Genomic DNA, 13,454 nt, shown 5'->3' with positions numbered 1-13,454 from the left:
AAACGATAATGAAAAGAAACAGCTACTACGTTCGGCAAACGAACTCGAAATACTCTTTGTTTCGCCAAGTTCGCCACAGCGTCTCGCCGAGAACCCGTCGTACCGTACGAATCAACCCACGCTCCGCAGTCGCTCTAAAGTCTCGCTCGAGCTTATCTGCGACTCGGGCCCCGCTAAACTTCTTCACATCTTCGTATCGATCTTGAAATCCGGCCTCTACCTCCGCCCGCGACATCGTGTGACTGAAACCGTGGAAGACTAGTTGTGGTTGAGCTAGTGTCCCCGTCCTGAGCACGAAGACGTGTTGCGGCATTGTGTGTCCGAATTCGTGCAGGCGACGTTGAGTCCTGAAGATATGATTCAACTAGTATCGGATAGCGGTGAGTTCTCAAAGCGTTGTTCTTTCAGGCAAGAAGATATGGAACTGACGGAATTTCGCAACTTCCGTTCGTGTTCCTCAGCTTTTTCCACGCTCATCTCCTCATCCTCGTCCTCATCCGAACTCGTCGAAACGCTCTCCTGATCAGAGTCGCTGTCGGGATCGGGATCAGGGAATGCGAAACCGTCGCCCCTCTGCAAATAGTTTTGAACCCAATCTTCTAATCCGACTCCGATCTCGTTCAAATCCTCGAGAATGACGCCGATCACGCTCTCCCCCCAAGGCACTGAGAAGTTGTAAAAGCCGTAACAAATCGGTACGTCAATTCCTTGAACCGAGTTTAGCGTCGCATAACTGGTGAGCTCGTTCGACGTCAGAGGAGGATCGAAATGAAAATGGAAGAGGGAAAGGTCTGCGCTTACGCTTCGGCTTCATGCTGAGCTCGCTCTTCTTGAGAGGACCACCCCTGGTCGAAGAAAGGTGGGACAGGTAGATGGTACAGAGCTTCGGCGTAGAGCTTGAGGATAACCTTGTACTTTTTCCCATTGACCTTCATCTCGCCTCTCCACACCTGTGAGTACTGGTCTTTCCCTTTTACGAGTCCCTTCTTCAACTTGATCTGCTTGTTCTCCGGCTTTGATGACTTCAACTGCTCGAGGAGGGCCGCGCTGGGCCGACGTGGAGGGTTTGGCGAGTCGACTGATTCGTCTCGGGATCTGTAGATGGCATCGGGGTAGAGGGAGGGCAGAGTGAAAGAGAGGAAGCTTCCTTTGCGCAGAGGGGAGGCCTTGGCAAGTCGTCGGCGTGCTTTGAACTCATTGATCTCGGGGTCGGAGAAGCGAGGTGGTCGAGTAGCGGGTCTATCGTCAGGTCTGAAGGTCCATCCTTTGGCAACGATGTCTTCGAGTGGCATGATGTGTGTAGGTGGAAGGAGGCAGAACGATGTCGAGCGTCGGTGCCCTTTCAGCTGCACGCTCGGACCCCTCTCGGACTTGCCGGTCGAAAGACGATCCTTGCTTCTCGGTCCTGCTCTTCCCTACTCTTACAAGTCGCCGCTACGATGCTGAGCAACTGGTGGCCGGCCCGACGCGATCCAACCACACCAAAAGCTCACGTCTACTTCACTGCAAGCAAATCGACCAAACGTCGTCCGAAACGCCAACTCGCCGACAACATTTCCCTCGTGAAACTTCCGTCCAGAGTGAGTCAACAAGCTCCACAATGTAAGAGACACGCTGATTGTGTAATCTTTCGCAGCCGCTACCCAGTGCCTCTCATCTCATTTCGGCGTGGGACCTCCTCAGTCGACCCTTTGCACATGGTCCAATCGTCAGGCATTCGGCTTCAAGCAGGGCAACGAACAAAACTGCAGTCGCTGCGGGTTACGACAAAGCGACGATCGACTATGAGGCGTGGGATTCGATATTCCCTCCGAAATTGCGACAAGCCTATCTTGAAGGAATTCAAGCTCGCGACCTCCAAGTAGCCGACATCTCTCCGCAGACGCGTATCATTGACACCGAAGGAGACATAGGGTAAGCTCTACTCGTATTTTGCCCCGAAAGATGGCTAAGCTGACTCAAGTTGAAATCATTTTCGTCAGAGACACAATGCTCACAAACGCGATCTTGCCTGCGATCAACGTACTCAATGAGCTCATTCATCCCGAGCTCAAGGCAGACTTGGTCATTGTGCCCTCGAGCGAACGCACGAAAACGTTTGAATTCTTTCATGGAAAGCAGCTTAAAGATGCCTCCAGTGAGTTTGAGCTCAATCAGCCTCAAGCACCACCACCTGACGTAGACCAGCGAATAGGTAGTATCTCCTTTGATCACGGCCTCATTCTAATCGACAAGCGTACCTTTGACATGGGCTGGCCTTTACAGGAAGCACAAGTTTTGGTGGTAATCGAGGAGAAGGTGAACAAGGCAGTCTCTTCCGCGCTGGCCTCTGCCATACTGAGTGACCATGTCTCTCAGCGTATTCCTTTTGTCGATGCCTGGCACTGGACAAAGGAAGCCTTCAATTCAGGCTCGCAAAACTGCATGAAGACGCACTTACCTCAAATACTGATGTAAGCTCTGTTCTCACTCGAGGATCATTCAAACCTTACGAGCTAATAAACTTTGCGTTTCGTGAGGTATGCGGAACAACACAAGTGCCAACGTTTCATGCTCACGGATTCGAACCAGGCAATTTGCGTCAACGCCCAAGCTACGACATCTCACGTTCGAGATCCAGACGATCCGGGTCGTCTGGCTACTGAAATAGAGGCGACGGTTGCTTACTGCAGAGACAGGGAATCAAAAAATGCAGGGCTCGACTTTTCGAATCCCTTCTTTTCGGGTCTGTCGCACGCGCTCTGTGCTCTCGGATTTGACGCATTGCGAAGTTTAGGTATCTTAGATGAAGGAATTCGTCGTTCTCCCATCTCTCTCCCCAATCGGAGCTAACTTAGACTCGCTTAACAGCGATTTCATCTTCCTCGCGATCTTCGACCCTATTCGACCCGTCAGGCTTCGGTGAGTATCCTCCCTTAACCTTCCTGAGCCCGCTTCCACAAGATTCGCAGATTGATGACCATGTCCTTCTGAGCAGAAACGTGTAGAGGAACTCCTCGTTGCCGGGCAAAACCTTTTTGTGAGCGCCGACTCGCTCCTCTTCGAGACAATTTTCCGTAACGCATGCCGAGTAACGTTTCGACGATTCTAGGAAGAGAAGTACAAGCGATACGAACGTCTCGATGGGCTTGGCGTAGGCGACAGCACGAAACCTGATCGAGTCGAAATGCAACGACGACGGGACGCGAAGGAACCTGCCTCTCACCCTCTCCCGCCCGGTTGGACCTTTCGATGATACTGTACCGTACTGAAGATCTTTCCCCCTCTCCCTCTGAATGTTGTATCTCTTCGTTTCACTTTGAAATGATTGTTCGCGCGAGACTCAATCCTGGCCACCTGGCTCTCTTGCTTGCGGCGTTGTTTCGGTATCCACGGCGCCGAGATTCGTTCTCGAAGGAGTTACAGCTAGACGATTGCAAAAAGTAGTCACTGAAAATTGCGATTGGTCGTTCAAGCTTTCGCTTGTTGAGCTTTCAAAGCTGCGTTAACAGCGTGTTCCTACAAATCAAAAACAGTCCAGTCAACACACGATCGATGGAGAGACGAGAAGAGATCGTACCTTTGCGATCAAATGACAACTCTTTTCGATCAAACCCATCAATTTCCCGACATCCGAACTCCATTCGTTCAATACTTCGTCTCCTTTCTTCGGCTTGACAAAGTTGACGACTCCAGCAGGTCGATCGATCTTGGCGTAGACAGTTTTCGAAGTGACGAGAGAGGAAAGGAATTGTTCGGTTTGAGGAATCGGAAGGTTGAGGAAAGAAGAGAGTCGAGCGAGAGTGATTCGGGTATAGTATGTCGCTACGACTCGGATGTTCTATAGCGCCAGGAGGAAAAAGTCAGTATCATTCAAAATGCAGACGCAAGAGGAGAAAAGGAGAAAAGAAGTGGAGAACTAACGTGTTCAACGATTCGGTCATGAAGCACCTTCCATCTCTCGTCTCCCTTCGCGTGTTTCTCTTCCTCCTCGATATCTCCGTTCACGCCACTCGTTCCTTTCGGTCCGAACACCTTCGTCTTCTTCAACGCTTCACCGTACAATTCTTCGATATTCGGCCATCGACGAAGTTCGGGATCGATGAAGCATTTCACGAGATCACTACACGCGGGCAGAACAAGGGAATCTCGAGTCAGTCGAAGTAGTCATGCAAGAGAGTCCAGCGAAGGAGAGCACTCACTAGCATTCCTTCATTTCTTTCAACCTCTCATCTCGGTAAACTCGGTTCAATAGATCAGATTGCTCATTGTCGTAAGGTGCGAGAATGACGAAGAAGACAATGTTTCTCAGGATCGCATTCGCGGTTTCGTTCGAGGCGGGAGAGGTGGAAGAGGAGGAGGAAGTAGAAGCGGCGGAATCGTTGATGGAAGGGGAATCGTAGACTGCTCGGTAGTATTTGCAGACTTCCAAGTAGGCGTCTTTTTGTAATCCATGAAGGATCATGAGCGAGTAATACCTCGATTTGAGGTCCTACGGAACGAAATCGAACGTGAGTACTGCTTTTTCGCGGAAACAGGCTCCGGATTGTACTCACCTCGTTCTCCTTGTCGCTTAGCCACCTCAAATTGATCCTCTTTGCTACGATTGCCAACTTTTCCCAATCTTCTTGAAGCTTCAACAGCCTCATTTGTTCGAGAATGAAATCAACCTTTTCCCTCCTCTCCATACTTCCAAACGTTTCGACTTGTAACTCTTGCATCAATTCCGAAGCTTGTTGTACTGATCCTTCCTTTTCACGAATTTGAGAGAGTTGACTAGTGATCCTGGCTCGTTGAACTTCCAGATAAATCTATCTCGGCGAGCAGAGGGAATCAGCGAATCGCCTTGGAAGCATAGTACCGTCAATTCGACGAGTACTTACCTTTCCCTCGGTAATCTCCCTCAAAGTAGCGATCAAATCCTCCTTCTCCTTACTACCCTCTGTCAATTCGTTCATGAATTCCATCGCTTTCTCAACCATTTTCACCGTCGCTTGTCTCAGTTGTCCATGTTTCTTGCTCAAACTGACTAGTTGTTCGTTCAACTTTGTCAAATCGCGAGAAGGGGACGAGGGTTGGTAGAGAAGGGAGATGATCGAAATGAGAACTCGAGAGGTCGAACTTAGGTCGGAAGCCTGCGGAGCTCGGCGTCAGTAAGAGATTACTATTGAGGTGCTGAAGTAGTTACTTACATTACGAGCTTGCTTCTCGAGCGAGAGGAGTTTATCGAGCGCTTCCTGAGTCTTTCCCTCCTGTTCAACGAGCGATGGATAAGCGGTCTGTCTCACGCGTACCATGTGGCTGAGCTACTTACAGATGCTAGGGACTCAGCAGCTGGAATGATCTGTCCTCGTGAGAAAGCGATTCGAATCGGTTTCGTCAGCGTTCTTGATCTCTAGAGCTCGAGAGACCACGAGGACGTACCTCGTTGCACTGTGGTGTGAGATCAGCTTCTTGTTTACGTAGTGCTTCACTGGACATCGTGGCTGGAGGAGTGAGAAGAGTGAGAGGAGGAAGGAAGTGACGCGGAATTCGAGGTCGACAAAGGTCTCCCGATCTTGTAACAGAACAGACGCAGGTTGCTTCAAGAGTACTTCTCAGAGTACTACTAAGGCGGTTGGGAAGTCAGGAAAAATAATGGGAAAATTGAATGCGAAATTCGGGCGAAGTTTCGCAAGAACGCCTACTCGCACAGCACGGTCGGCACAGCATAGCAGTATGCGAAGAAGATTGTCGAGCGAGCGTCGATGAACCATCAGTCACAAGAGAGGTCGAGGAAAGTAGTAATGAGCGATTTCAAAAGTAAAAGTTTGAGAGCACGGTGACATGTGGAACGGAAGGAAGTAAGTAAGAACTGTAGAGGTATAGGTAGTGGAGCCCTGAAGTCTGCAAAGAGAAACAATAGAAAGCGAGAACCCGGGAAATAAAACAACAACTCGGGAAACTGAACATCGATCTTCGCGGCACAACCTCGACTTTACTTCTCGAAGTCGTCCTCAGACTTCCGCCAACTCTTTCCTCCTCTTCTCTTCTTTCATTCGCCTCCCGAAATCGGGCGAGATGTTGGAGTCTTCCCTAAGTGACATTCCTTCTGTTTCTTCATACACGATTTCCACCTTGTGTGTTCTCGACAATAATACTCCAAGTCTCCCATGGCAGTAGCAAGTTCGGGATCGAGACCGTCGTCCTGGGCAAGGATGAGGGGAAGATGAAGCAGCCAGGGAAGAGCGGTAGTTGTTGTCTCGAAGAGGTCCGAGATGAGGTGATCGACGGCGGAAGCGCTCGTATTGCCACTGTAGCGAAGGTTGATCATTGAGATGGAATTAGACTTCAAATACTCGGTGTCGATGAGGGTCTTGTGTGTTTGATCCGATCGTACAGTTCGGTCGGAAGCGAAAGAAAGTCGGAGTGAGGGATGGAGATCATTTCGACGTGCGATAACGGGAAGTCTGCAAGAAAGGTAACATGGTCGGTGTGTGAACTGTCTGACCGGACTATTTCGAGAGTTTGAAGGGCCGGGAGAGAAGCGTGATCCAAATGGTGACGCAGAGATTCATCTGCTGACGAAACTGTGACGGCGAGTTCTTGTAGTTGCGGCAGGACGAAGGGTCGAGAAGCGCGGAAGCTTGCTGGTGAAACGCGTAGACAGCGTAAATCTGTGGTAGCCGACATTGAGAGTGTTAACACAATAAATGCCATGCTCGAAAATCGGAAGACAAGTCGATAAGCTTACGCTTCAAGCCATCGAGATTTGCAAAGTCGAGGGTAAACTGCACTTTCCACGAGCGCTGACGTCCATCCTGGATGACCAAGGTGGTCAGGCATGGCTGGTGTCGTATGACCGTTTTGAAGTTGGCGGGAACCTCCAAGAATCGAAAGGTGTAGAGCGCGACGATGAGCTCGTGACAAGGCCTTTTGCTGTCTCTTCCTGTCTCTCCCCGTGTTAGCTCGTCCAGAGCGACAGAGCTTCAGGGTCGTCGATTCGTTGCACGGCGAAGAGGAGAGGTTTAGCGATGCGGCGAAAGAGGCGACAGACGAGGGAGAAGGTGAGGAAGGTGCTTCGACGCTCTCCGTACGTGGTCGAGTGAAAGCATAGAGGGATGTTATACTCGAAAGTGTGTTGAATGAGCTCGAACGGGAGCCGAGAGAAGGGGTTCAAATTGTTGTTCGAGAGAGGTGAGGGTCCGCAAAGGGCCGGGGATGCCATCTTGACGAGAGGCGATCTATGAGGTCGTCAGGGCCACTGTCATCCAAATACTCGGTCACCTGAGGAGTCGTTAGGACGTAACAACCGCCAGTAGATGAGAGTTTGAGGGGGAGAAGAGCGGACAGCAGAGACTCAAGTCGCCGCTTGAAGCGCTTTCAGATGCTCGAAGACCAGCACGAAGTCTTGCAAATGCGGAGGAGAAGCCAAAGGGTGAGTACTGAGCAGTCGAAGGCGTGTGATTGTCTTTTCGCGCTCTCTAGCTCGGAGGTCGGCGTTGGTGATTCGTCGGGATCCCAAGCAGACAGGCTCGAACCTGCGATTGCTCGATGCTTTGTGAAGTCGGAGTGGTTCGGCGCGAGAAAAAGAGAACTTAGAGAAGTGAAAAGGCGGTGCTGCGAGAGACACGTGTTCAGAAACGTCACACTTTCCCTTCCATCCCCTCTCTTCCTCTCTTCTCTTTCCTTCGTCACATTCGACACTTCACACTCGATATCAATATGGACAGCTTCATGAACCTCGCGAAACAAGTAAGTTCTAGCCCCTCGGCGCGACGTATGATGTATCCCTCCACTCAAGCTAACGGATTCCTTCTTCTCGCCAGGGTTACCAAGCGTACCAATCCTCTCAGAACGAGGGTAGCAACAATAACCAACACCAAAACCAAGGTCAACCAGGAGGATACCAGCAAGACTCATACGGTCAATCGGGACAAGGAGGAGGAAACCCTTATGAGCAACAACCTTCGTCGTCCGGTTACACGAACCAGAACTCGCGACCTCACGAAGGATCGGGAGGAGGTCAATTTGGAGTCATGGGAAGTGACCGATTGAATTCGGAGAACTACCGACCTCAACAATCTCAGGGACAAGCCGCGAGTTTCTTCAATTCGAACGAAGCAGTTCAACATGCTTCTTCGCAACAAGGAGGTGATTCGAGCCTCTTCTCGAGTGCGAGTAAGTACTCTCCTGACGAGTCACGAAGGGATCAAGCTCACCGTGTCATTCTCGCAGTGTCTTTCCTCAACTCTTCGTCTTCTTCCTCGCAAACGAACCCGGACGACCTCGATGGAGATGGTATCGTCGACGCTCACGAACAAGCTTACGCGAAAGGAAACGGTGGCAACCTAGGGGCTGATAAGCTTGGTGCCGCTGCGGCTTTGAACGCTTTCAAGCAATTCACCCAAGGTGGTTCGGGTCAATCGCAATCTTCCGGAGGAGGAGATATGAAATCTCAATTGATCGGTCGAGGTAAGCTTTCTCTTCATTTTCGAAAGGAGCAAGAGAACATGCGCTGATCAATTCCTCGCGATGCAGCTATGTCCGAAGCCGCGAAATTGTTCGACCAAAACGGAGGTGGAGCCGGAGGAGACAAGCAAACTGCCGTCAACTCTGCGGCTACTACGATCATGAAGCTCTTATTGAAGAGTCAAATGTCGACGACGATCGGAGGAGGAAACTCGGGAGGATTGGGAGGATTGGGAGGCTTGATGTGTGAGTGCTCTCTCCTATGCACACATGCCGTACAATCGAGCTGACAACGCCTTTGTTCTGTAGCGATGGCTTCCAAGTTCATGTAAAGCATAGTTAGTAGTACAGCCCTTTTCACGATCACGAAACGAAGTCATTTTTCAGTATCACCTTTTCCATTCGCCGCTGCGAAACTCTCCTGTAAACCGACGCCGACCTCGAGTCTTGCATTGGCCCTCTGACAATCTTACTAGCGCTGTTCCGGCGTCGTTAAAGTACACCGACACCCGACACCCCCAAAAGTTCCTTGACAAGCAGGTTATCTCGATGAGTCTTCGATGCCTCTCAAGTGTCGCCTATCTCCCGCCTCGCTCTGCACGGGCGTGTGCAACAGATGCAGCTGTATAGATTGACGCGATGAACTAAGTATATTCATATTCCGGTTTCCGAGCGATCCTTCACTTCTATTTCTACTTCAAAACTGCAAACTCGGAAACGGTTCCCCCATTCCTTTCGCCATCTCTCGAACCTTCGATCGTCAAGTTAACGTACCTCGCCTGAACAGTCGACTCGAGCTGAACGTCCGTCAAGTTCCCAATCTTAATCGAGACAGCACTGGCGGCAGCAGCGTCGTAAGGAGCCGAGATTTCGACCGACGCGGAAGAGACGAGGGCGGTCATGTTGTCGAGGGAATCACCAGCCATAACGGTGTAAGTGAGAGGAGGAGCTAAGAATCGAGAAACTTCGGGTCAGCAGAGGAAAGACAGAGAGGAGAGAGAGATGACAACTTACAGTTTCCCCAGTTGATGTGCATTCCCGAGATGTTCTGCGATCGAGAGAGGTCGACCGAGAGGGTAGCGGGTTCGGGAGTCTTGGGTTGCCAGAACGTCTACAAGAAAAGTGCGAGAAAGGTCAGCTTGGGGCAAGCGATGTAAAGTCGACGAACGGGTTGACTTACAGCGTTCGCTCCATCAACGGCAGCGAGAGCGTACTCTCCAGGTACGATGTACTCGTTCGGGTTCTGGAAGGAAGTGTCGTTCGAAATGACTCGCATACATTGTGCGATATTGTTTTCGATGAGAGTGCCGGTGGTCATCGAGGTAGGGATCGTAAGGGATTCTCCGGGAGCAAGGGTGCTAGAGTAGAAGACGAGATCAGCGTGAGTCGAAGTAAAGAACGAAAGGATCTAAGCTCACTAGTTTCCAGCTTTCTCATTTCGCGAACCAACCTCAATCTTGATCGATGACGAGGAATTGTCGGACGATTCTTTACGAGTGATCGTAGTGTTCTCGGAAGTGAGGTGAATGTCGAACGAAGCGCCGCCCCATTTGAATCCCTTGAGAGTGTAGTCTTCGAGTTGAGGAGGGAGAAGAGGGTCGAGGTACATTCGGTCGAGTCGTGAACGGAATCCGGTGAATCCATGAGTGAGAGTCTGAAGGTACCCTCCGTGACCGGTCAAAAAGGTGAAGGCTGGGTTCGTACCTCCACTGTTCAAACTTGCGATCAGTCGAGATTCAAAGTCAGAGGTTTTTTGAGGAGGCGAACTCACTCGATATTTCCGCCTCCATTTTCGCTGTACACGTCGATCGTTTGTTCTGAGAATTGGTAGTAGGGAAGTCGAGCGTAAGGTTGAGCCGAGCCGAGGAAGTAGGACCAAGTTGCGCATCCGACATGGGAGAGCTCGGCGGCGTCAATCCTGAAACAACAAACGGTAATCAGCGGAGAACGGAATCGAGATGGTACAAAAACCTTGAGATACTTACGAGAAGATCGAACGAGTCATTCCTGGTCCGTTCGGGCTCGTGGCAAGACTGTAAAAGTCGAGATCGAGGAGAGCTTGAGTTTTCGATTGGTTGAATTGGAAAGGATAGGTGAGGAGAACGACCTTTCGGCGCCGATTGCGTCAGATTCTGTATCTTCGACACCGTATAGAGATGAGAAGCGAGAACTCACATCGGCTTGTTTGACCAAGGTAGTTCCGTTGAATCCATCGAATTCGAGGTGAATATTGCTCGAAGGATCGACGAGAATCGTGATGTTGTCGGCAATATCGGTCCAGTTCGAGGGAGTCTCCTTGCCGAGGATCTGAGCGAGAGCTTGAGCGTTGCGAAGAGTGACTTGAATCGCTCCGTTCGTCATCACACTGTTGTTTTTGTGGTTCGAGTACTCATCGGGGGACGTCATGTTGTATGTCGAGTATTTACCGGTCGTGTTATCGTATTGTACGAAGCTAGCGAACATGTTAGAGACGGCCTCCACGATTGGCCATCCCGTTTCTTCGAGCCAAGTTTTGTTTTGAGTTGACGAGTAGTATTGTTGGACTCCGAGCGCGATATCGGCGTTGTAGTGATACTCGTAGTCGTGACAAGGTCCTACTGACGTACAGTTACCGAAGCGTCCCGCCGTCCAGGGGTAAAGAGCGCCAGGGAGCCCGTACTCTTTCGCGTTCTCGATTGCGGCGCCGAGTTGGCGGTGGTGGAAATCAACGATCGATTCGGCGTAGTCAGGTGATAGGGCGAGTAGAGCAGGGTACATCCACGTGACCGCATCCCAGAATACTTGTCCTGTCGGAAGAAGAAGGGTCAGAAAGAGGGGAAGAGGGAAGAAGAAACGGAAAAGGAGAGATTGCGGAGGAGACTTACCTGCATACGAGTCAGACGTAATACCCGCTGGGGCGATAGAGTTGTCCCCCAATCCAGTCGGCTCGTTGCCAGGTCGAACATTCGAAAGTAGGTGGAAAAGCGACGCCCTCGTCGCGTATTGGAGTTCTTCGAAGTCTTCTCCGGGAATAACGATGTCGCCACTGTCCCAGATATCGTTCCAGGCTTGCCGATGACTATCGAGTACAGCCGAGTAGCCAGTCCAGTTAGCTTTTTGAGCTGCCCCGAGCGCAGTCGAGAACTCGGTTCCGTTGAAGGCGTCACTCGAAGCGATTCCAACGTATTTGACGACCGAAATAGATCCAGACGAAGGGATTGACGAGAGGCGGTAGCATTGCGAGATCGTCGAGGCGTTAGTTGTGAGGGAAGGGTAGCAAGAGGTTCCGTTGTCGAGCGAGATCGTCGCGGCGGAATCGAGGAAGTTGACGACGGAGGTCTCGTAGGCAGTGACGTTGGAGATTCCGTTGGGTCGTACGGCGGTGTAAATCGTGTTGCTCGAGTTCGAAGAAACTCCACTCTCGACGAAATCGGTTCGCCAAGCTCCGACACCCTGTCAATGCTCGAAAAAGAAGAGTCAGCTCACTGGATCCTGACTGAAGACGTAAGAGAAAGAGCAACGCACGTCGAGGACGTCGGTGACAGCGACGACCGAATCATTTGAGAGACCGGAGACATCGAGACGAACGACTCCGAGATTCGGTTCAGCTCGGTGAGCGAACAAAGTATACTTGACGTTGACTGATCGGTTGCTTTGGAGCATCCAGTTGAGCGAGGTCTCGACGACTCCGTCTTGAATCGATTGAGATTGAGTCCAGTTCGAGATTTGAGAATCGGGAGTCGAAATGTCGTAGGTTTCGTTGTTGACGGTCAGATACAACGAACTCCAGGTCGGAAGAGTCGAAATAGGCTGTTCTCCTCCTCTCAGTTCAGGCTATACCGTCCGAGCTAGGATCGTCAGGGGAAGAAGCTCAAAAAAAGGTCGAGTTGAAAGCACTACTTACGAAGTTCGCTCCAGTCGTGTTCGGCTGTAGATCGTAGAATCCCGCTACCATAGCAGCGGTGAACCTAGGATCAAAGAGAGGCCAGCCATTCGTTCCTTGACTCTTGTCTCCGTCGAGGAGAATCGGTTCGACGACTCGATATCCAAAACCCTCTGCATTCGATGACGACGAGGACGTTTGAGTCAGTACAACGTTCGACAAAAGATGAACGAGCGAGAAAGAGACTCACCAGCTGGAATCCTTTGCGAAATATATCCGTTCGCTACGTAGGGTTGTCGTTGCCATGCGGTTCGGTTGAGTTCGTTCGTCGAGAGGTTCCAATCTGGCGAAGAAGCGGCGAGGACTAGGGGAGCGGTCAAGCTGGCGAGAGCTGCCGCTCGTAAAACTGTCTGCTGACCCGAAGAAGGTGCGACCATTTCACGAATTGAAACGAGAGGTGTAGATGACGGGGCACTTGGTCGACGTGAGTACTGGAGAAAGGGGAGTCCCGAATCGAAAAGAGAGGAGATGGGCGGAGATGATCGATGAGGAGACGTCAAAAAACAGTGCCGAACTTCTTCCGTCTGTCTGACTGATTCTTTTCCGTTTCCTAATCGATTTGCTGGGCCTTGCTTGCTTCTGTTATTAATTACGTCCTAAGCCGGACAATAGATTCGCCGTTTTGAAATGATCGAAGCAAACCCGTCGAGAAGAAAACCTTCAAGAGAAACAGGCGTCATTTTGGTCATTTTCGTCAGCGGAAAAAGAAACCGCAAATGCTAGCGTTGTCTGACCTTGCTTGTTTCCTCCCCACACAGGCGGCTGATTCGGATCCGAACCGTAGCGCTGGATTCGTGGAACGGAGAAGAAGTTTTTGGCAACGAATCGGAGGGCCTAAGCTTAGTGATCGAGAGTAGACGGAAAATCGACTGGACGCGAGAGGAAGTCACAGTGATGTTCAGCGTTTGTTCGAATAGCGTAGGAGGTCGGGCCCGAGTGCACTAGCGGGACGAGAGATTGGCGTCGAATCGGAAGATGCCGTGAGGAGGAGACAAAGTCGCATCGGGTGATGATGAGCGACTGTCAGGCGCTTCGGATAGCCCGGTGACCTAGCTAGACGTTCAATCGGTCAAGGTGGTTGGAGAAGAGGGACAAGGAATCG

At 51.0% G+C, this 13,454-nt stretch overlaps 5 protein-coding genes across 5 annotated transcripts; 2 read left to right on the top strand and 3 right to left on the bottom strand.

Moving 5' to 3' along the window:
• Positions 1-25: 25 nt before the first annotated feature.
• JCM6883_007648 (uncharacterized protein) lies at positions 26-1,292 on the bottom strand (the record flags this gene model as incomplete). The annotated part of the gene is made up of 3 exons (XM_076628479.1): positions 26-364; positions 430-733; positions 802-1,292. The coding sequence occupies 3 exons, from the start codon at positions 1,290-1,292 to the stop codon at positions 26-28; spliced, it is 1,134 nt and encodes a 377-aa protein (XP_076491880.1).
• A 147-nt stretch (positions 1,293-1,439) lies between these two features.
• JCM6883_007647 (uncharacterized protein) lies at positions 1,440-2,227 on the top strand (the record flags this gene model as incomplete). The annotated part of the gene is made up of 4 exons (XM_076628478.1): positions 1,440-1,580; positions 1,637-1,914; positions 1,983-2,137; positions 2,199-2,227. 4 exons carry the CDS (start codon positions 1,440-1,442, stop codon positions 2,225-2,227), a joined length of 603 nt encoding a protein of 200 aa, XP_076491879.1.
• A 1,223-nt stretch (positions 2,228-3,450) lies between these two features.
• JCM6883_007646 (uncharacterized protein) lies at positions 3,451-5,460 on the bottom strand (the record flags this gene model as incomplete). Its single annotated transcript, XM_076628477.1, has 9 exons — positions 3,451-3,498; positions 3,560-3,820; positions 3,904-4,102; positions 4,182-4,471; positions 4,536-4,790; positions 4,863-5,114; positions 5,172-5,231; positions 5,294-5,323; positions 5,404-5,460. 9 exons carry the CDS (start codon positions 5,458-5,460, stop codon positions 3,451-3,453), a joined length of 1,452 nt encoding a protein of 483 aa, XP_076491878.1.
• Positions 5,461-7,683: 2,223 nt separating this feature from the next.
• Positions 7,684-8,762, top strand: JCM6883_007645 (uncharacterized protein; the record flags this gene model as incomplete). The annotated part of the gene is made up of 5 exons (XM_076628476.1): positions 7,684-7,713; positions 7,788-8,139; positions 8,197-8,433; positions 8,500-8,676; positions 8,740-8,762. The coding sequence occupies 5 exons, from the start codon at positions 7,684-7,686 to the stop codon at positions 8,760-8,762; spliced, it is 819 nt and encodes a 272-aa protein (XP_076491877.1).
• A 360-nt stretch (positions 8,763-9,122) lies between these two features.
• ATH1 (alpha,alpha-trehalase ATH1) lies at positions 9,123-12,729 on the bottom strand (the record flags this gene model as incomplete). Its single annotated transcript, XM_076628475.1, has 11 exons — positions 9,123-9,379; positions 9,445-9,541; positions 9,611-9,788; positions 9,849-10,139; positions 10,202-10,348; positions 10,416-10,537; positions 10,606-11,216; positions 11,295-11,862; positions 11,935-12,243; positions 12,314-12,465; positions 12,543-12,729. 11 exons carry the CDS (start codon positions 12,727-12,729, stop codon positions 9,123-9,125), a joined length of 2,919 nt encoding a protein of 972 aa, XP_076491876.1.
• Between the last annotated feature and the right edge of the window lie 725 nt (positions 12,730-13,454).

The sequence above is a fragment of the Sporobolomyces salmoneus genome (assembly GCF_050403485.1).
Source record: "Sporobolomyces salmoneus JCM6883 DNA, S_salmoneus_JCM6883_v1_ctg1, whole genome shotgun sequence".
In the NCBI taxonomy this organism is placed as follows: Eukaryota; Fungi; Basidiomycota; class Microbotryomycetes; order Sporidiobolales; family Sporidiobolaceae; genus Sporobolomyces; species Sporobolomyces salmoneus.
The sequence above is the reverse complement of the archived record's forward strand: the minus strand, read 5'-3'. Positions and strand labels throughout refer to the sequence as shown.